This window comes from Ambystoma mexicanum, chromosome 7q (assembly GCF_040938575.1).
Source record: "Ambystoma mexicanum isolate Mex_15411 chromosome 7q, UKY_AmexF1_1, whole genome shotgun sequence".
Lineage (NCBI taxonomy): Eukaryota > Metazoa > Chordata > Amphibia > Caudata > Ambystomatidae > Ambystoma > Ambystoma mexicanum.
Genome location: NC_090941.1, coordinates 985,562,503 through 985,583,320, shown reverse-complemented (window position 1 = coordinate 985,583,320; position 20,818 = coordinate 985,562,503). Strand labels below are relative to the sequence as shown.

At 46.8% G+C, this 20,818-nt stretch overlaps 1 protein-coding gene across 1 annotated transcript in view; it reads right to left on the bottom strand.

The window, feature by feature from the left end:
* Positions 1–20,818, bottom strand: part of ARHGEF17 (Rho guanine nucleotide exchange factor 17) — a 1,051,814-nt gene that overhangs the window by 160,306 nt on the left and 870,690 nt on the right. Inside the window, exon 6 of the mRNA XM_069640110.1 lies at positions 3,067–3,243. Within this exon, the coding sequence (XP_069496211.1) occupies positions 3,067–3,243 (177 nt within the window). The remainder of the gene's footprint in view (positions 1–3,066; positions 3,244–20,818) is intronic.

The following is a 20,818-nucleotide window of genomic DNA, read 5'->3' as shown; positions in this document are numbered from 1 at the left end:
CCTATCGATTTCTACAACTCTTTAAACCAAACTGCTAGCCTTTTTAAGCGTGCAGGAACATCGAAATTGCACAGCACTGAATCTGTAAATCAATTTTGTTCATTGACCAGTGTTGATTATTCCTTAAACTGAAATCCACATAAAGTAAAGTATTGTGATTTGTGTTTTCCAAACCAACTTTTGTGCTTTATTTAAATAACAGAAGTTCAGTTGCGAGTCACAGAGAAGGTTGCGTGTGTAGTTTTAGTGCAATGTCTATTACCTATAATTCAAATAAATGTACATATATCTTCTGTGCACCGGCCTGGGTCTTGGCTCATTGGTTGCAAAGGGGGAGGGATCCAAGTGGCATGGTATGGAGTCTGAAATCGGGCTGGACAAAGAATCCATTACACAGTTTGAGTGACACCTTGATTGGGGAGGGAAGGAACACCCTGTGTTGAGGGTTGCCTCTCAAACTCTAACAAACTGCAAACCTTTTTATATATGCATATGTACAACGTGTGATTAATAACACTGGAGCCATAGCTGATACTGGATGAGAGCTTTAGCTAGATCTAAATCAGTCTATAAATGGGAGTTTTAGGTATTCCCTAAAGTGGGCTCTGATTTCTGAGTTCCAATGGTAGAGCAGTCGAGTGCTCCTGTTCCTCTTTGATAACCAGATGTCTCACAGCAAAAGGAAGGCGACTGGTTTAGGCACTATAATCTGGAACACGGCCCATGGTCACAGGGTCCTCCTGCCACCAAAACCTGTCCCATGTGCGGTAACCCCCTCCACCCCGCAATACCCCAGACTATGCAAGTGTGTCCCAAAAACAGATTCAAGTCAGCCGGGCCACCTTAGGTGGTAATGGCCCACCGGCTAGGCGGTTATTGCCACAGTATTGCAGCCAGTACTATATCGAGGTCCAAGGTGTACCTTGTAGTGCACATCTACCACTGGTATGACTTTGCAGCACTATTTCCTAGTCTTAAAGTGCAGCTGCAGAAAAGCTGAAGTATCCCACAGAAAGGCGAGTCTGATGTTTGGATGTGAATTGCCCATATGTGGTGACTGGCAAGTTTAAGGCGGGGTTTGGAGGGGTGCTGCAGGCTGGGCCTGTGAGCATGTTGCTGTGGCTATTGTTAGCAGAGTTAGGTTGTGAGTCGAGTAGGGTAGGGTGCACCGGAGCCTGGGCTCCGGCATTGCGTTCCTTGCATGTAGGCACCTCCAAGGGGTGAGCAAGGAGGCCATTTTGAGATTGAGATACACTGTGTACACTGGGAAAGTGCACATCGCAAGGACCCACCATCGGGCGGATAGCTCAGGTGCAACGTGCTCACCTTGGAAGCAAGACGACACGGAGCAACACAGGTTTGATCGCCGAGTCTGTGCTTAGAAACCTCTGGGTATTAAGCACGTTATAAATAACCTATCAATTACTATCAATTACAAACCCATCGTTACTGCACATTCATGCACAAAAGAGGCCACCTGGCACTTTTCCAACCCACTCTGTTCTCGTCTTTCTAAAATGTCCTGTTACAAACGTCAAATCCTTCAAAATAACACTGCCAGAATTGTGTTGAACCTGCCTTTTCATGTTCCTAGTTCCCCTGTTTGCGCCAGTTGCCCTGGTTGCCAGTCTCTGCCAGGATCCCTTTTAAAATTCTTACCTTGGTCCATAAATGCATTTATGGTGCAGCTCCAAGATATCTCTCGAGAAGGCAGATCCAAGTTCTCTCTGATGGACCCCGGTGTGCTTCTACATTAATGCTATTAATTCCTACCAGATTGAAGCTATATTCAGCCGGTGGAAGAAGCGTCTCGGTCCATGGCACAAAGCTGTGGAATAAATGGTCTGTGTCCCTTAGAACTGGATCCAACTTACGTAAATTCAGGAGAGCACTCAAAACTCATCTTTTTGGCCAATCTCACTTAGACTAACAAAGCGGGTATAAATACCCAATACCAAAAAGCAATCATTTAAACCGAGATCGGATGTGCAGGGTCTCGAACCAGCACAGACACAATTACTGTGTCCATGAATGGCGCAGAAATTGTTAACGTGCAACAACCAGGGCATGGCCTCCGAGTTCACATGTCAGTGGAGTAACTTTGCTGCAAATGTTGGGGGGAGGGCATGACATCTAAAAGAAAGGGGCCCCTGTCAAATGAGTGGGACAAAAAGGTGTGCCACAAAAGTTAGGCAGGCAAAAAACCCTTGTTCACCGCCTACAATTACGCCCATGATAAGACTGCACACATACAAAGTGAAGATGGGGCAGAACCCGGCGCTTGCAATTGGCTGGCCGCAACATACACAACTTATTCTCCAAGTCATCAGGAAGCCCTGTGCCATGCACGAGGCTGCAGGCTGAGAGACCTATACAAACACAGAACTCGAGGGAACTTACAACATACACTTGTGTGTACATTACTCTAGAAATAATCTTCTAGTGGTAAAGTCACAACTCACAATTTATATTAGAACCCAAGCCATGTCACTGCTGGAGCATTAAGGAGAGGTGAAAGCTAGTAAATTCTAAAGCTATGTTTGCACGGGTGTTATGAAGAGATTAACTGCAAGACATTGTGTTTGTTTAGAAATTAGGGCACGATTAACGCTAAGAAATGGTAAGCGTACTAGCAGGACAGCATGGGCGGGACCACGTGCGGAGACTTGCACAGTGCAACACTGGGCACTGAATGGAGTCCAGTGCCTCCCAGGGTGATCGTTATATGCCACATTTTACAGCTCTCAGTAGGGGCATCAAGCCCACTCCCAAAAGCTCCCCTCCTTCGTCGCTAAGGGCATTAAGGCTCAGAGAGATAAAGCGATTGACCCAGAATCATGATTTAGCCCAAGAGAGGAAGCCTGTATTAGATCTCTGTTGTCTTGCTTACAAAGTGAGCAATTTTACCGCTGGATCATATCCCCCTTTCGAGGAGCGGTACTTGGGCCCGGTTGTGCCACAGTTTCTTTCTCGGTTTATCAATGTAGTGCAGAAGGACGATCCTCCCCACCCTCTCCGTTCCCACATTCTATGTCCCCACCACAGTTAAAAGGGTTGGAAACCTACGTCCTCCATCCCTTCGATGTGCGACTCCACCTCCTGCACGATCCTTGTGTCTCGCTCCGCCTCCTCGGCACTCCTCATCCCTTTGTTAATTCGCTCTGCCAGCTGCTTGATGTTCCTCTGGGCATCCATCAGGCAGGGGTGGTCCGGGTGGTCCTCAGGAGTATGCTTCAGCAGGTCCTACAAAAAAACAATAAGAATAATTTTTAAAAAAATGTATTTGGAAGATGGATTGGTAAGACAACAAAATACGTGCTGAGGCCCAAGTTTATTTGCATAGATCAAAATTCTGCATCTTTAGTCACATCTCAGAAAAAGACAAAAGGATAATGTTCAACAAGGGGGTAGTGAAGAGAACAATGTGAAGAACAGGGGTCCACTATCCATGACCAAGCTATGGCCCACAGTCCATGTCCAAGCCACGAATGACGGCCCTTGTCCTTGCTACAATCCATGGACCAAGACAATTCTACAGACTTCTACAGACCTGGGCTCAAGACAATTCTACAGGCCACAGCCCAAGACAATTCTACAGGCCACGGCCCAAGACAATTCTACAGGCCGCGGCCCAAGACAATTCTACAGGCCGCGGCCCAAGACAATTCTACAGGCCGCGGCCCAAGACAATTCTACAGGCCGCGGCCCAAGACAATTCTACAGGCCGCGGCCCAAGACAATTCTACAGGCCGCGGCCCAAGACAATTCTACAGGCCATGGCCCCAGACAATTCTACAGGCCGCGGCCCCAGACAATTCTACAGGCCATGGCCCCAGACAATTCTACAGGCCATGGCCCCAGACAATTCTACAGGCCACGGCCCAAGACAATTCTACAGGCCACGGCCCAAGACAATTCTACAGGCCACGGCCCAAGACAATTCTACAAACCAGGGCCCAGGACAATACTACAATCCATGGACCAAGACAATTCTACAGACCTGGGCCCAAGACAATTCTACAAAACCAGGGCCCAAGACAATTCTACAAAACCAGGGCCCAAGACAATTCTACAAAACCAGGGCCCAAGACAATTCTACAAACCAGGGCCCAAGACAATTCTACAAACCAGGGCCCCAGACAATTCTACAGGCCACGGCCCCAGACAATTCTACAGGCCACGGCCCCAGACAATTCTACAGGCCACGGCCCCAGACAATTCTACAGGCCACGGCCCCAGACAATTCTACAAACCAGGGCCCAGGACAATACTACAAACCAGGGCCCAAGACAATTCTACAGACGACAGTCAAATACAATTCTCCAGACCATGGCCCAAGACCATGCCACAGACTCCGGCCCAGCACCATGACACGGCCCAGGACAATGACCAAACACATGTATCTGAGGTCTGCCCCTAATAATGATTTTCTGATGTAGAATCAATAGGAATCTAAACACACACATGCATTAGCGGATCCTACACCCAATTTAAACTGGTTTTTGCCACAATTATATAGAACGATTTAATTTCAGCTTATGATATCAATACACACGATATTAGTGGGGATTCATTGGGAAAATAATCTTAAAATGTTTATTGTGATGAAAAAACCAATGGTTGAAAATGTTATACGTTTGTCAAACAGTATGACACCGACTTCATATTCCAAATTGTGGATATATAACTAATTTCCCCAGTGTCATACAGACACAACACATGCGCACAAACTAACATGCACACAACAATAAAAACAAGCAAATTACTGCTGTGAATTGATTAAAACAACTGGTTGCCACACAGGCAACCAGTACACCTGATTGCATCCGAACACGTGTGTACTCTTAAAGCCCAGCAGAGTGTACAATGAGAACTCCGCCGCTAGGGCACAGTGACTTAGTTGTGTCCAAAGCATCAACACAATTTACACAAATGAATTCATCTTTAGCCAACGCTAGTTTCGGCTGTGTGGGTACAATGATTCCTCTACCCAGCCTTCCTCAGAGCAAATCACATTCCAGCACATGGGGAAAAGGAGACAAATCTCTTCATCTAAGTACAGTTGTTCATTAAAAACGAATTCCAGTTCAAAACTCATTGCACTCCTCACAGCATCACCTCATTAAAAGACAATCTCCCTTCTTCCAGGTATTGGGTAAAGATACAGAGTAACCCTTGTAGGGAACCAGAGGTGTTGCTAAGAGGACTGTGCGGTTTGTCAAGGTTTGTGCACATGGAAACTGCTGCAACTTCAAACACTGCATTTCCTGGAGCAGATTCTGCTAGTAGGTCATCAACAGTGTTCTGGGCTGGCTGCAGCTGCTTCCCCCATGCGGTTCAGTGCTGCTGTCCGTGCTACAGAACCCGGCATAAGAAAATGCTATAGACCACGGCCCAAGACCATGCCACGACCCAAGACCATGGCATGCCATGGACTAGGACTATGCCACGGACCAGGGCCCATGACCAGGACATGGCCCAGGACCTTGCCACAGACCACGGTCCATAATATGCCCTGAGTCAAGCCATGCCATGAATATGCCATGGAACACAATCAAGACCATGCCTGTAAAGACTGGAGGGGGGTGTCCGTACTTCTGCTCTCTATATGGTAGAGGAGAAGCACAGAGGACCCAGCCAAGATTCTCTATTATGGTAGCAATGGACGAGCAATCAAGGCCTAGCTTCTCAGGAGGTGATGCAGGCTGGTTCCTAAGTACAGGGTAGTCCCCGAACCCCCACAAAGGAATGTCCACACACTGTATTACTGAAAACACAGCCTTTATATAATAGTCAAAGGTATGTACACTATCACAATAACACACTTTGTACTCAGAAATCAACAATGGTAAATATATACAATTCTAATGTGGTACCACCAATATTATCAGATCTCATTAAAGTGCATCAACTATACTGTTAGAATGTCACACAGATCCATAACAAGGAAACCAGCGATAGAGATAGGAGGGAAAGCAAGATGGTTGAAACAATAGGCAGAATACTGGCCTCTACCGTTAAGCACAGTTCTGTGTGGAGATCCCCCCCCCCGGGCAACCTGTAAAATAAAGATATAGCACAAGCCCAGTCCATATAATGCTCAATAGTCTTGTTATCTCCTTTAATGTTTTTACCCCCCCAATGTACCTGGTGGAGTAGAGTTCTTCAAAGAAGCGTCGACGGATCCTTCTTAAGTGACTCCCTTTAAAGCAGGAGCCACGGATCGTCGAGAGGCGTCGAAGAAGGTGAACTTGGTGTCGACGACGTCGATGAGAAGTTCGAGGGTCGGCGACGTCCTGCAAGGATGAGGTGTGCGGTGCACCTCGGCGATTGGTTGTTCAGGACCACAAAGAGTTTCTGAAGAACTGTGGCCCAGCAAGGGCGTCGAGTCGTTGAAGTCTTTGTCGTCTCTGGGTGGCGGGAAACCCACTGGCGGATTCTCCTCGGCGTGTCGGTGGCCTTGACTTTCTCTGGCGGGACAAAGCGGTCGACGTTGCGGACAATGGAGTCCTTCGATTCAAATGTTCTTAGGCAAAGGAGCGGGCGGCTCCGGTCGTCGGCGGCACGGCATCAAGCGGTCCCCTCTTCTGGGGCAACACAACTTCGACAGGCCTCCAGCGGTTACACAAACCTGTGAACCCTGGTCGACGGCAATGGACTTCGACAGCGGCGAAGTCCTGGTGCTTCACTTCGTTCTCCTCAGCGGTCCCGTCTCGGGTCGGCAGCCTTTTGAGGCTCTGACTTCCAGGGAGCTTCGGCGAAGGTTAGCGGTGCTCGATGGTCCCTCGGAGCACAGGAAGAGTGCGCCTTACCAGGTCCTCTCTCGGATCAGTCCTTGACGAGTTTGGCAGCTTTCAGATCAGGTCGAAGCAAATGCAACAGCAAGTCTTCTTCCAGCTGGGTGTCGAGGATCAGCAGTTCCAGTTACTCTTCAAGTGTAGACACAGATTCTGAACAATTTCCAGTGGTGAGAGGTCCCTAGATATACTATCCGGTCTCTCATCCACACTGCTGGGTCACTCTCAGCAGCCAATCATACAGAATGGCATTCATGCAGTCAGGCAGCCAATCAGGCACACAGTGCATTCAGGCCATCCTCCTCCCTCTCGGACAAGTACAACAAGGAATGTGGATTGGGACAAGTACCCAGCCATTCAACACTACACACTGCATTCAGGCCAGTTTCGGGCAGGGCTGTCTCAGTCTTTGTCTTTCATACCAGAAACCAGACAGCCACAACAAGAAGTGCATATTGGTCACACACTCGATTCACCCAGGTCCCACCCACAGGGTGTACCCACAACATACCGTCACTGGGAAGGCTCCATCCAGTCTGGACTGGACTTCACAACACCATATATGGAACTTCCACCCAACAGCCAGTCAGGGGGAAGGGACAGAGTCAGGGCTTCCCAGGACTTTGGGAAAACAAGGTAACGGGCAATAGAAAGCAGGGGGCCACGGGGGCCATCTTGTTTTCCATCAGGAATCAACTGATGCCAATGGCAGGGCCTGGGTATCCCAAAATGGAGGATACTCAGAGCACCTGTCAAATTCAGCATGGAGCTGCCACCAGCCCATACCCTGCTCTGTGGGACACCCACAGGTGTCCAAAAACTTACACTAGGGGCACAGGGTTGTACCCCCACCCAAGGGTGCCATAAGGGTTTCCCATGGGTCTGTACACCAAACCAAAAACAGGAAGAGCTGCACTGCCAGGAGTCGCACATGGACTCCTGCGCAGAAAACAATACAGAACACAATGGAAAAGGACTACAGGACAAGGACAGGGAGGCCCTGTCCCTCCAATGCATTTCCAGCATCACAATGCCATGGAGTGAATGTGGCTGGTGAGCTCATCCAGCAACGGGTAAAGTGTTTAGCAGGGTATTGTAGAGGATCTCGGCAATGTGGATTCTGCTACGAGGGGGCAGAAGCAGGGCAGATAAATATTAGGGTTCTTCAGGCCTTCAGAATGCCTTGATTTTAGATAGTCATACAATATGATGCAGCGGAGTCAAGTTTACAAGCAGATATTTCCTCATGTCATTCAGAAGCTGCCCACCCAGTCCTGTCCTCTCTCTGCATTTACCATCATAACCCCAGAGGACAAGTCCCAGAATGCAAACCTAAAAACAGGACTGAACAAGCAGATCCTGAATTGAATTAGGCTTTTCTAGGCATGTAGGTGATGACTTTGCAGATAATATCATGGTGTGAAGGGGTCATTTAAGCTGTACAACAGAAGCTGGATGTGATCTGGAGGATTGCAGGAACATGTCATTGGGCTATGTAAAAGTGCAAGGCTGGGCATAGAGCCGGATTTCCCCGGATCCCAGATCCTGCAAACAATGTCTCACCGGGTCCCTGATGCTGGAAGACAATTTCTGCCCATGAAAGTTATCCATCTACTTTTGTTGCGGGGACGGGATTCGAACTCCGGGCATCAGGACCAAAGGCAAGTGACTTACCCACTAGACTGCTGGAACGTCTGGTTAGAACACTTGTGTTCCTGTCAGGATTGTACTCTGCAGTGAATATTGAAGTACACCTTTGTAAATGTGCTACTTTTCCAATTTGCCTGAAACTTTATAGGAAATGCTGTTTATTTATGGGGGGGGGCTGAGAAAAACCTCCTGGATTCCCCCTTCCTCCTAACGTACAACCCCTGCCCTCCTTGCGCCATTCTCCCCCCGCCTCCCCCACTGCCTGTGCTTGTGGGATCCCACAGTCAATTTCCATCACTTTATATGTATATGTGGGGGGTGAGGTTAGGGGATGTGGGGGTGCGAGCTAGATAAGGAGACTCCCATTTAAAAAAAAAAAGATAAAGGGAGTGAACGCTCATTTTACACCTACAAAGAAAGGCAATCTTCCCAAAAAAAGAATACAGGGTAAAGTGAAACTCCTAGAAAGGTAGAGATGAAGGTACGCAGGGATCTGGACACTGCCTCCCACCTGTCCTCCACTGCAGACTTCCCAAAATATAGCTGCATTGATTTCAAAATTCTGCAGCAAGAAAAAGGACATTTTGAGGCACAAACCCGTAGGCTTTGTATCCTTTAAGAGCTACATGATACGAATTCCTCTGCCAACATACTGTTTGTGCTCTCCAAACTGAAAACAAACTCTTAGACGAAGTCCATATGTCTGCAACCATTTAGTTCTGCAGATGCCATGGACTACAACTATCTACAGTCATATCTAGCATAGTCAAGGGTGAGGTTTCATGGGAGTTGTAGTTCAACACATTTGGAGAGCCACAGGATGCAGTCCCTTGATTGAAATGACTTGTGGGGCCTGGGAACATTGGCGCTCTGGGCAGCGGATATCAAATTGCCATGGGTTAGTCTTTCGGGGTAATTAAAACCAGCGGAAGGTGCGTCAAACCCTGCATTTTGTGCAACACATTTGAAGATATGTTTTTCATGGGTTGGTGCGATGGCAACACATGGCATTAGCAGGATGTTCTGAGTATTTCGGTTACTTGCTCTAAAAAGGGCCCGGAGAGTAAAAACATCTATTTCCATTTACGAGAAACGATGGCGAGAAGGAATGCGCACGCAACAGAGACCTGCTTTCAAGCCGGGTTCTTCTTCGTCCAGAAATACTCGCCCAGGAATGAAAATTACACTTTGAAAACGTCTCTCTGGCAACTCACTAGCCAGGAGACAACCCTCAGACTTCAAACCCTTAAATCGTGTCCCGAGGGCCCCCACACTTCCCTGGATCATGTTGGGTACATTGACCTGCTGGCTGAGGACAGAAACCAGTGTTCACGTGATCAGAAGGAGCCCTTCGTACAAAACAATACGATAAGCAAGGAAACAACAACTCCACAATACACAACTTCTGGGGCACCGATTGCTAGAAATAGTTTCTAGTGTTACTTCGGAGCTCTTTACATCTTTAGTCTCATGCCTTTTTATGTCTCCCTGGACTCTTCCCTGCCTGCTGTCCACTATATAGCCGCAGGTAGGTGGGCTGCAGGCGGCACAGACTGGTTCTTACTAGTTTGGGTATCCCAGTGGTCTTTGTTCACGTGCTGAGGCGAGTTCCCTACCCTTCCAGGGCCTCCCTTGCTCGCTTCATTCATTTTCAGGGGGTTCTGTAACAGAGGTTCATGTAAGGGGTGCAGATTACTCATGGGCACCCCGCCGGGCAAAGTCCTGGGTCACCCACGGTGCGTACTCGCAAGCGCCACCACAGACTTCATGCTAAATAAATAAGGTGTAACCTGATAAATGTTCTTCTGATCTAGGGGAGTTGCTAGGTCAGGTCTGGAAAAGACCCGGGGCTATGCTAATGTCGGAACTGTTGGGACTGGGGGCTAGCTAGTCTTTTAGCTGTAGCTCCTGAGATTCTATCCGGGGCTACAACCAAAAGATCAGGGGCTATAGCCCCCTTAGCCCCCCCCCCCGGCAACGCCCCTGCTCTGATCCAATCAACAGATGGCTACTGTGCAAACCTCACCAATGGGGATGCCTGAAGGCGTGGAATAAGTGGGCTGGGAACCTCAGTGCCCAACCAGCAATACAATGGGCAACGAAGCGCCAATGGGTAATCACTGGAGCAAGTTAAACACATTCACAATAAAGTAAGGCAATGGGAGACTTAATACGCACCCAGGAAGGACTGCATAAATAGGCCAATGATTACTGGCACCAGGGATGCCAGACAGAACTTAGTTTTAGTGAAAAGGAATTGGCAAAACAGAAAGCAAGGAAAATGCAAAAATATATACAGCATGGCAGAATAACATGCAAGGTAAATGCAAATGATAGATGCCAAGGCAGAATAGCAGCAATTTACTCTGCCATGAGCAAGTTAGTATGTATGTACTTCAGGTTGAGTATTACACAGGTGAAATAAATGCAGGCAGGTCAAAAGATGCAGGGGTATCTATATACAGAGGCAACTGAAACCGTTCCAATGAAATACTGGACACTAACATGAACAGAGTCACTGAATGACCTCACACAATGAGTCAGATCATCACACACAAGATCATTCCCATCACACTTTTGAAAAAACTGCCTCTAGGTGTCACTGTTAATTATAGACCGCCCTATATATTGCTCACAAGGAAAACACAGCTTCAACAACCTGTACATTGATGCACAGCAACATGGCTCATTTGCAATAACCTCACTTATTTAACACTGTCTTTTAGAGACATATGAGGATTGTCTACGGAAGATAGCTCAGGGGCAACGTGCTCGCCTTGGAGGCAAGATGACGCGGAGTAACACAGGTTCGATCCCCGGGTCCGTGCTTAGAAACCTCTGGGTATTAAGATCATTATAAATAATATCATATATGACACTATTATTTAATTGGGGCTTTTTGAGTAGTGCACATTTAACAGAATCACTTCTAAGTTATGTGGAATGGAAGTATATACACTTTTTACATCAATGGTAAACAAAATCTCTGAGGGACAAAGATGTAGGGTACCCACAATGATCAAAATGTGGGCTGCATCTTTAATGTAGTTACTGGTCTTCCGAAATTAAAGCAATAATCACAGTTTTGCTTAATGTAATGTTGCATATATTTGGCATGTTGGTTTATGTTGTGATTTATGGACTATCAAGTCATGTTGGTGTCCAGTCATAATTTCGAAAACATAATTTCGAAAGTCAAAAAAGTCGAATCAAAAATGTCGGAAAAAAAAATGTCGAATTGTTTTTTTTTTCGATATTTTTTTTTGGGCTCTAGTTTCTGTGAAAAAAATAGGTAAAAATAAAAAAAAAGGGGGGTTGGGGGGGAACCCCCCCATTTCGAAAAAAAAACGTCATTAAAAAAAATTCGACATTTTTTTTTTCGACGTTTTTTTTTCGACTTTTTGACTTTCGAATATTTTGTATTCGAAATTATGTCTATGAACCAGTCATGTTCACTAAATAGAGCATTAATTTAGCTCCCTAAACCTGTATATTGGCACACATCAGCTAGAGATGACAAGGTGAAGTGTTTAAAGTGCAAGCTGGGATCAAATCTCACCTTACAGAAAGTGTGTGATCTTGGAGATGATATATTGTATGTAAATATGTGCTCTGTAAAGCGCTTTGGATTAAGGCGCGATATAAATAACACATCATTATCATTTAATTTTACTGTGCCCTATCTTCCAAAATTGGGATGCCACGTACAGGTTTCCGATTATGGGGGCAAAGATGCTCATGCAGGACATCAGGTATGGGTTTGTGTTGTGGGGGGGCAAGGAGGAGGAGGATTCCAGCTATTTGGTTTTGCTGTGGGGGTTGAGAATGACAGCCATGGGTTTTGTCTATTCGGCTAGGGAGGCAGAGGGTCAGGTGTGCTTCTTTTGCTGTCGGCTTGTGTTTGGCTCAAAGAGCCAAACCAGGCCCCATGGCTCGGCTCTACCCAGGAATTATTTCGTCCTTTCACGGCTACTCTAAGCAGGGGCAAATAAACTGGCTACATACACATTGTACAAACAGGAAACTAAGCAGGCCAGTGTCACTACTGGAGAAATGACACCCAGCTAAGAACAACAATGGACGGCCCTGCCATTTATTGTTTTGCAAATTAAGCACTGCATGACTATTAAACATCCACAAAAACACTACTATGCACATACAAAATAATATGAAAATAAACCACTGCTATAGCCGAATATATATATATATATATATATATATATATATATATATATATATATATATATATATATGCTTGAGGCAGCTCTGGATCCGCGCCTGAGAGCATACAGGCCAGCGGAAGGTACACGCTTAGGAATCCATATCTTGCAGCGCGGCAGGGGGTAAAGTAAACAGCGGCCCTGCCCCTGCTGGAAAGTGCTAAGCACTCAAGCCAGGCACCAATCACTGTGTGATTATAAAACTAAAAGATAAATAAAGCGAGGCCTGTTGAGGGTGCCAGTGCCCCAGAGCCTACTGCTAAACAGGTTGTAAATATACCTTCTGTTTAGCTGTGGCGCAAACGTCACATATAAGTCGAAACTATTGCATTTGAGTACATATAGGGAGAAATGGCAAAGCTTGTAGGTGGTGTTTGGGTACCCATTGATTGGCCATGGCCAGGCTAGTCCCCATGGCAATGTTCACCCAGTTCCTGCCCCTTCCCCCAAAATACCTCCTCATGGGAACTTGTTCGGCTCTCTTTAATCAACCCTTACCATCAAACTTTGCACGCCAGTGTTTTTTCAAAGCAGTCGTCTGAGAGTTAATGACTTAATTGGAGCCGTAAACCCATACTGGTGTGATATAAATGTATTAAGCAGGTCTGCCTTCAGTCACTCAATTTATTAAAGCACTATGAATGTCCTTCGCTGAAGTCCCTTTTAAAAACATGCATTGGCAAAGCCAAATGTTTTGGCTTGTGTATAAAGTATTAGGCATTTGCCAGGCACTGCTATTATATGACCAGATACATGCACAATTTTGCACCTGCTAACATCAATGGCCAGTTAATCAGAAGGGCATTTCTCATGCCTACACAAAATCCCAAACTGTTGGCATTGCCAACGGTGGTTTTATAGTGCACTTGCCTTCACACTTCTTTCCTTGCAACATAAAACCATTGATTACATTATGCATGAACCCACAGAAAAAACAAAATCCAGGCAAGTCAAACTCTCCCACCGGCACCCAAGTTGGACTACTTTCAGGGGTGCAACTAGCCTAAAGTTTTGGGCGGGTTATATGAGTTAACCCTTCAAATGCTGGGAGACTGGCTAACTTGAAAGAAAGGAGTGGGTGGGGGAACCTTACTTGTGTGGGGGGGGAGGGGTATAATATCTTCTTTACACATTCTAAAGAGACTCTTCCAGTGAAGCTTCATTGTTAAATGCAGTTACCCCTCTCCTTCACACCTGAGATCAGATACTTATGGGCTGCTGTGAGAATGAGCTGTCTCCTGCCCTGAGTCCCACGCCTGCCACACCCTTCCAATCGCTCCCCTGGAATACAAGTGCTGACATCACATCACCATTTCAATTGCCTAAAAATGAAATGCTTTACATTAGTATTTGCCGGGCCTTTGTTAACAGTGCAGCCCAAGGCACCGTTTATCATCTGTGCCCTGTCCTGCTGATGGCCCTGTAGGTGAACCAGGTCAGGACAACATAACCCAACAATGTCAGCGGATGGGGGCTAAAGCCCCATTTGCCCAATGGCCGTTGCACCGCTGACTACTCCCCCAGCCAACAGAGAGGAGCAGAGGGTGCAAGGAACCCAATACCAAATTCTGGGCGCATCCTGCCCCTGGTCACCGCAGACACTGCTCCCCTCATGCCTGACTGAGCGCAATCTAGCGACAGCAACACATGTGTAGCGCCTCCAATACCACCAAAGGAACTATATATTTAAGGCACCATTGATCCGACGGCACTTTAATGACTCGACACTACACAAAATGCATTTGCGTTCAAGACGTGGCGCATGGTAGAGAAATGACGCCACTGTTCAGGAGAGAACGATGCATTCTAGCACTCCGTCTGCAGTGTAGAATAAAGACTCTTGGATTAGTATTTACTAACGGGGAATATTTGTAAACCAGCAATAATATATTGACTATAGATTTTATTTGGAAAATATCTATTAAATGCGTGCATTGTTGGGGGCAGGAAATGTAGCGCGCTTAAATGGTGTGTTGGGGGTAAGAAATGTATCGCACTTCGATGGTTTGCTGGGGGAAGGACATGTGTACCGTACTAAAAACTCATTCTGCATAAGCGGCCTCAAACTCTGCACTAAACAACTATACCTCTTACCGCACCACAAACCACACGCACTTCACAACACCCAACATGAAACCAAACCATGCACAATCATATCTCAACACCACATGACGGCTACAAACCGAAAACCCACCTACTCTCCGTGACCAGTTTCTCTGAACTGAAGCTGCCAAAACAGCACATCAAAGCTCTCTTGCTCTTCTCCCGCTCAATCCCAACAACCCCCCCCACACCCCCATCCACAACCCCCCCTTCTATTGCAGATCCGCCAGAGCGCCAAGAGACCATGCAAGTGTCAACAGTGCACTGTACAAGACCCTTAACATTAACGACAATGGTTCACATTTGTAAACCAAGACAAGGCGTGTCAAAGTTAATATAACTGGTTGTGGTGATGGCGAAAGTTGGTGCAATGCAGGAGGAGATAATGCGGTAAACGTCTGCCCACCACTCACTGCAGGACTAGGTCTTGCAGGTATAAGCTTCTGCAAAGCCCTGAGAGGGGTCAGGCAGGATGCAAAGGAGAATGTTTACATCAGGCCACTGTGACACTGTTCCTCTGTTTCTTTCAGCAAACAAAACCGCTTCCGGTTCAACACACAGAGTCAATGCTTTCGCAGCAGTCCAAGTCGTGAATGGCCCCTCAGCCCCTTCTAACAGATGAAGCTACACCAGGTACATGGTCCATGCTGCGTCATCAGTTACCAGCCGGTGACCCCAAGGGGGGAGACACGTGGAGAGTAGATGAAGGGGCGTTTAATCGCACCGACTCCCTGATATTGCAGGCCATGCAAGCACTTATTCGCCTCTCAATTCTATGGCACGACGAGGAGGCTCATATTATGCTTTCAATCTTTACTACTGACAAAATAGCAGCAAAGAAAAATTTTGTTTAAACAGTAACTTTTTTCTTATTAAAACAGAAAAAACACAATCCATAAGCACACAGTGTAGGAACCCAGTCCAAGATGGGGATAAGAAGCAGTCCATCAACCAATCAGGATGAACCCACCCCCATAAATGTCCTTTACTCTAACAGCAACTCCTCTTTCTTTGCTGCTGACGCACAAGAGAAGTCCTTTTGTTACACACTCGTCCTTTCTGTGAAGGGGGTTTTTCTTGATACATTGTTTCTGTACTTTTACTGTATCTGGATAATTTTGCATTACATTTGCTCATTCGAACGTTGGGAATTCTATTTGTTGTTGTGACCGCTTGGCGTGAGGCGTTCTCCTCGCCTCAGTCACGCCCTGATTCGGCCCTTTTTCTGCTCCCTTCCCGCCCTCCTCCTCCCCCCAGAGAATTTTTATCATTCGCCTGCTCGGCGATGGGTGTTACTATAGTAGTGCTGCTCGCACATCCCTCACCCATCTTTCCTGCTCGGCGTGTGTATTTATTTATATATACATTACATCAGCCCCACTGGTGAGGAGCAGCGTGAGCGCGTTCTGCAATGACACATCATTAAATAGGTTTCTTTTGGCGTGGTAAATGAATAACTGCCTCAGACAGTAATATTATTTTATACACGTTTCGCGTTGCTCACGCGAGTTTGTGGGATATTATTCCCTGATATATTGACTGTGTTTTCTCCCTGCTTGGTCCTGGGTTCTACCTGGGCCAATTTATTGATTTATATATATTTTAAATATATATACATACAATTCCACATAATTTAAGTTGAGTTTTTGTTAGGCCTGCTGGGTCCTCTGTTTGGTTTGTGTCACTTGGGTGTGTTTTTTCCTGTTACATTTCATTTTCATTGTTATTAACAATGCAGTCAAATAAAGGGGTAGAGGGGGATCCCTCAGTAGATGCCAGTACCCAGGTTAGGGCGGCTTTGAAGAAAAGTGATAGACCCAGTGAGGATTTAGGAATGAGGGGGTTGGAGGAGGCCTCCCTGGTTCCACCCCCGTCGGTCTCCAGGGCTATAAAGGATTCCATGGATTCAGCGCTGTTGAATCTAAATTCAACCTTAGCCTCGGCTTTTGACCGGCTAATTCATAAAATGGCCGACTTCCATCCTAGTCCTGTTCAGGGACCTTCTACAGCACCCAGAAAGGGCACAACTAAAACAAAGCATTTGCAAGGGCAACTCAGCCCAGTTCAGAGTTCTCCCTCTTCCCCTGATTCCCCGATTAGAGCATTAAAACGTAAGTTTGGTGAGGGTGTTGCCCAGTCTTCAGCCCAATTAGGGTGACCTCTACTCCTTTGTCATCCCCTATAATTCGGAGAGGCGAAAAAGGAAGGTTTCATCTGTGGGGGTGACCCAGACTGGTGAGGAGCAATTGTTAGATGGCAGCGGGGCCCCGTTTTTTGATCCCTCCCTCATTCAGCACCCTAGATCAGCAGAATGGCGCCCTTCTGAGGCAGTCTCCTCTTTCCTCCACCATTGGGTTAGGAGGGTCTTCCTAGTGAAGACAAGAATAAACTACTTTCAGAATGTCTACGTCCTGTTATTCCTGACAAGGTGGCAATGAGTCCCGCTATTGATGAATCCATGGTGGCTTTTTTGTCTGAGGGGTAAAGACCCAAAGAAGGGAGTTGATGGGGCACTAAGAGTTGTCAAGATAGGCTTTTGGACATGTTGGGGCCCTTGACCCAAATATTCGAATTGGCAGAAGAAGCAGCCATGAATGAGTCACAAATAGATGTCAAAGTGCTCAGGGGCTGGGTGCAGCGTTCCGTTTGCCTGCTCGGCAACGCTAATTCCAGTATTCCTAAGGAAAGGCGCAAAGAGCCCCTTAAACGCATAGATCCCAAGCTACAGGATATGGCGGATGGAGAGGCTGGTCCCAAAGCTCAAGGAATTTTTTTTGGAGATACGTTCATCAAGGACCTTTCAGCTTATGTCCACACATTCACGGCCTTCGACAAGGCCCAAACGAATATTAGAAAGGTTTTTGCACCCCGAATTTTTGATAAGGCTGGACGAGGAAGAGCCCGCTCTTCTGGCCGCTCCTATTTCAGGGGCTCTGCCAGACCTCAGCAATACGCCTCTAGAGGGGCCCATCATTCTTCCTCTGCTCAAGGAGCGCAGACGACCGTCTATCCCCAAAGAGGAACTCAATGGAGAGGTCGGAATGGCAGAGGTGCAAGTAGAGCTAGATCCGCTCCAGGTATTGTCTCGTCTCGTAAATGTTTCTTCCCACAAAGGTTTGGGGGGCAGGGTACGATTTCTTCATCATTGGGAAAGTCTCGCATCAGACCCATGGGTGTTACAGACTGTACGGGGATTTCAGATAGAATTCTACTCCCCTCCATGTCAACTCTCGCCGCCTCCACCTCTTGTGTTCAATCAAGAAAAGCCAAAGCTGGTGGACGCAGAAATTCAAGAGCTTGTTTTCAAGTGTGCGGTAGTCCCGGCCACATTCTAGGCTTCTCAATTCCTCAGCACGATTTTTCTGGTTCCGAAACCCGAAGAAGGGTTTGGAATCTTGCCTACCGTTGTGTTAGGCAGTGCAAGCCGTTCACTGCAATATAAAGACATCATATGCAAGGTTCAGTCTCCTCCACTCGGATACAGGCGAGTGCACTTTCATTTCACCCAGGTGCAGCCTCATCGTTATCCCCGCTTACCTTCGGGGGGGATGGGCCTGCATGCCATGGGTCTGTGGAGACTAGCACGTGCTTCCTCTATCCCTGCAGGTAATAGTGTCGCAACGGTGACATATGACACAGGCCTTCCATTTTACTTATACTTTGTAATACAACTTTTTATATTATCCCCATGACTGAGTCCAGAATGCTTTTAAACACTTTAATAAATTGTGCTATTGGGACCACATTTGATAGTAGTCAAAGTACCCACTTTGTCCTGAATATTATGCAATAGTTAAACATTCCGGCGCCCACACCTTTAGGAGGCCCCCTTGTGACTGACGGAGCTTTTCTCCAGTGATCACTTAGAGCTTCCCCGTTGATGGCCAGTCTCTTCTGCAACAAAAAGGGAAACCAGTATTTTGCCAATCTGCACCCACCCCCCCCTCATCCCCTTCCCATTGCTTTACATATGTTTTCACACAATAAAGTTAGAAGCCGAGACTGGTGGCATACACGTATTGCTTAAGAAAGCACCAGTCTCCACAAACTAAATGCCACGTCACTTAGGATTGTGTGATTAGCGGGGTGCTCAGTTGATACAAAATAGCATGAACTGACACTGCTGGTGCCCCAAAACCATTTCCAGTGTGCATTTGAGAATCTAAAACTCCACAGGGATCATTGTATTTTCGTTGCTAACATATGCAGACAGCCTTTCCAGCTGTAGGCAAGCGTCTCCCCAAACATTATATTGAAATGGGCCCCCCAGGTGCCCCCACGCATCTTCAGCCAGCCCTGCTTGTAACAATGCGATCATCCATTTTAGGAACCACCCTCGCAGTGTTTGAAGATAGTGGAAGAAAACACAGGAATACTATGAAATGCGCCCAGGATCACACCTATTTCGGCTCAACCCAAAAGTCCGGATTATGCCTGGGAATTGCTGCCATCGCAGTTTGCCACTATACACAGCACCTCTGTACCCAGTCAAGAGACCTTAGAGCGCTTTAAAAGAAACCGGTATCAACCACTGAACTCTAATTATTAAGATGGATCGTGCTGCATTTGTTTAGGTTACATCATCTTCTAGCTACGGTGCATTTTGCAGCTCCAAAATGTGCAGTAACATTAAAGTAGGGCCTAGCAACACCAAAGGCAGCATTTATAAAAGAAAGGGCACATGACAACGCAGGCACCGGAAAAGCAATTACTTAAGATTTGACGAGTAAATAACAGGCGATAAGACTAAGGAGGGAAAGGACTGTAGAGATAACCAAGACCCAAAGTTCAAAGTAGCGAGCACCGCCATGTTGGACTCAAGTGCTCCACGTGTTGAGGAAATCCTAGTTCTGCTGCATTTGAGTGCAGCGACCACTTCCTCCTCTAGGCTCCAGTGAACTCAAAGACACGTGGAAAAGTCGCACTGCTCAAGCAAACAAGTCTACAGAAATGTGTTGAATTAGTGAAGCCAACAGCGATGAGGTGATAAAGCAGGCAGTGGAAATTTAGGAGCAGCATACACAATGCAAGAAGATGGCCGATTGCTCCACTTCACCCTAATCGGGGGGTCTGCGCACGCACTAGGCAAACTAGGGTGCTCCTTAGGGCACCAGTCAGCCAGGAGAGCCAACATCCTGTTTTCCCTTTGCTGTCAAAAAATATTAAAAGAATGCAATCTTATTAAAACTAAAGTGGCTGCAGGATACCCTGCCAGAGTGATGGGGTGCTCTTCTGCAAACCACAGTGCTCGCAGGTTCAGGAGTGGCTCTTTTCCACTCCACTGCAGTAGAGGCAGTGCTACTTTATAGTGACGCATGCTTTCTGGCTGCAGCACCAGTGGGCCTGGCTGGAAGGGGAAAACAAGCAGCCTTGGTAGCACTGGGGGAGCCAGGGATTTCATGGGTAGGCCCGAGCCTGGGGTTCAGGCCTAGCTCTAGGAGCCCACCACGGGCCGAGCCCATGAAAACCCTGTCTCCCCCAGAAAAAAGTAAAAATTAAAAAGCGCCACCTCCAAGCCTTGGCAAGATCCACTCTTGTTAAAACAACACGGTCAGGGCCAGGTCTCACCTCAGGCAGGACAGAGGCCCTGCAACTTCCTTTACCTACAAATTCTTCAGGCCGGCCTGAGCTAGGCGAAGGAGATACCTCAGACTGAGGGCCATGGGAGGGAGATGTGGGGGGCGAAGGTGGTTAGGGATCCTGTTCAGGTAAACCAATAGGGAGCCACATGCCTTTGCCCACAAACCATTGGAATGGGATGGCGATTGTTGCACTTTTATTCTCCAACCTTTCATTGGCACGAAAAAGCTGCTTGATGGTAAACATTTCAAGCAGTGCTTTGCAGGGCTGTTCCTTAAGTGCTCAACACACTATCTATTGTGAAACTTTTGTTCATGTATGTAACCACTGTCTACATTTTGCGCCCAGATGCCCCAGGGCAAAGTGCGCATTACAAATAAACACATACAAATAATGTAGTATTTGCATTCAAACTGAAGCATATTTATTTATGCCATTTTAATACTATTGCATAGACGTTTTTGGGCA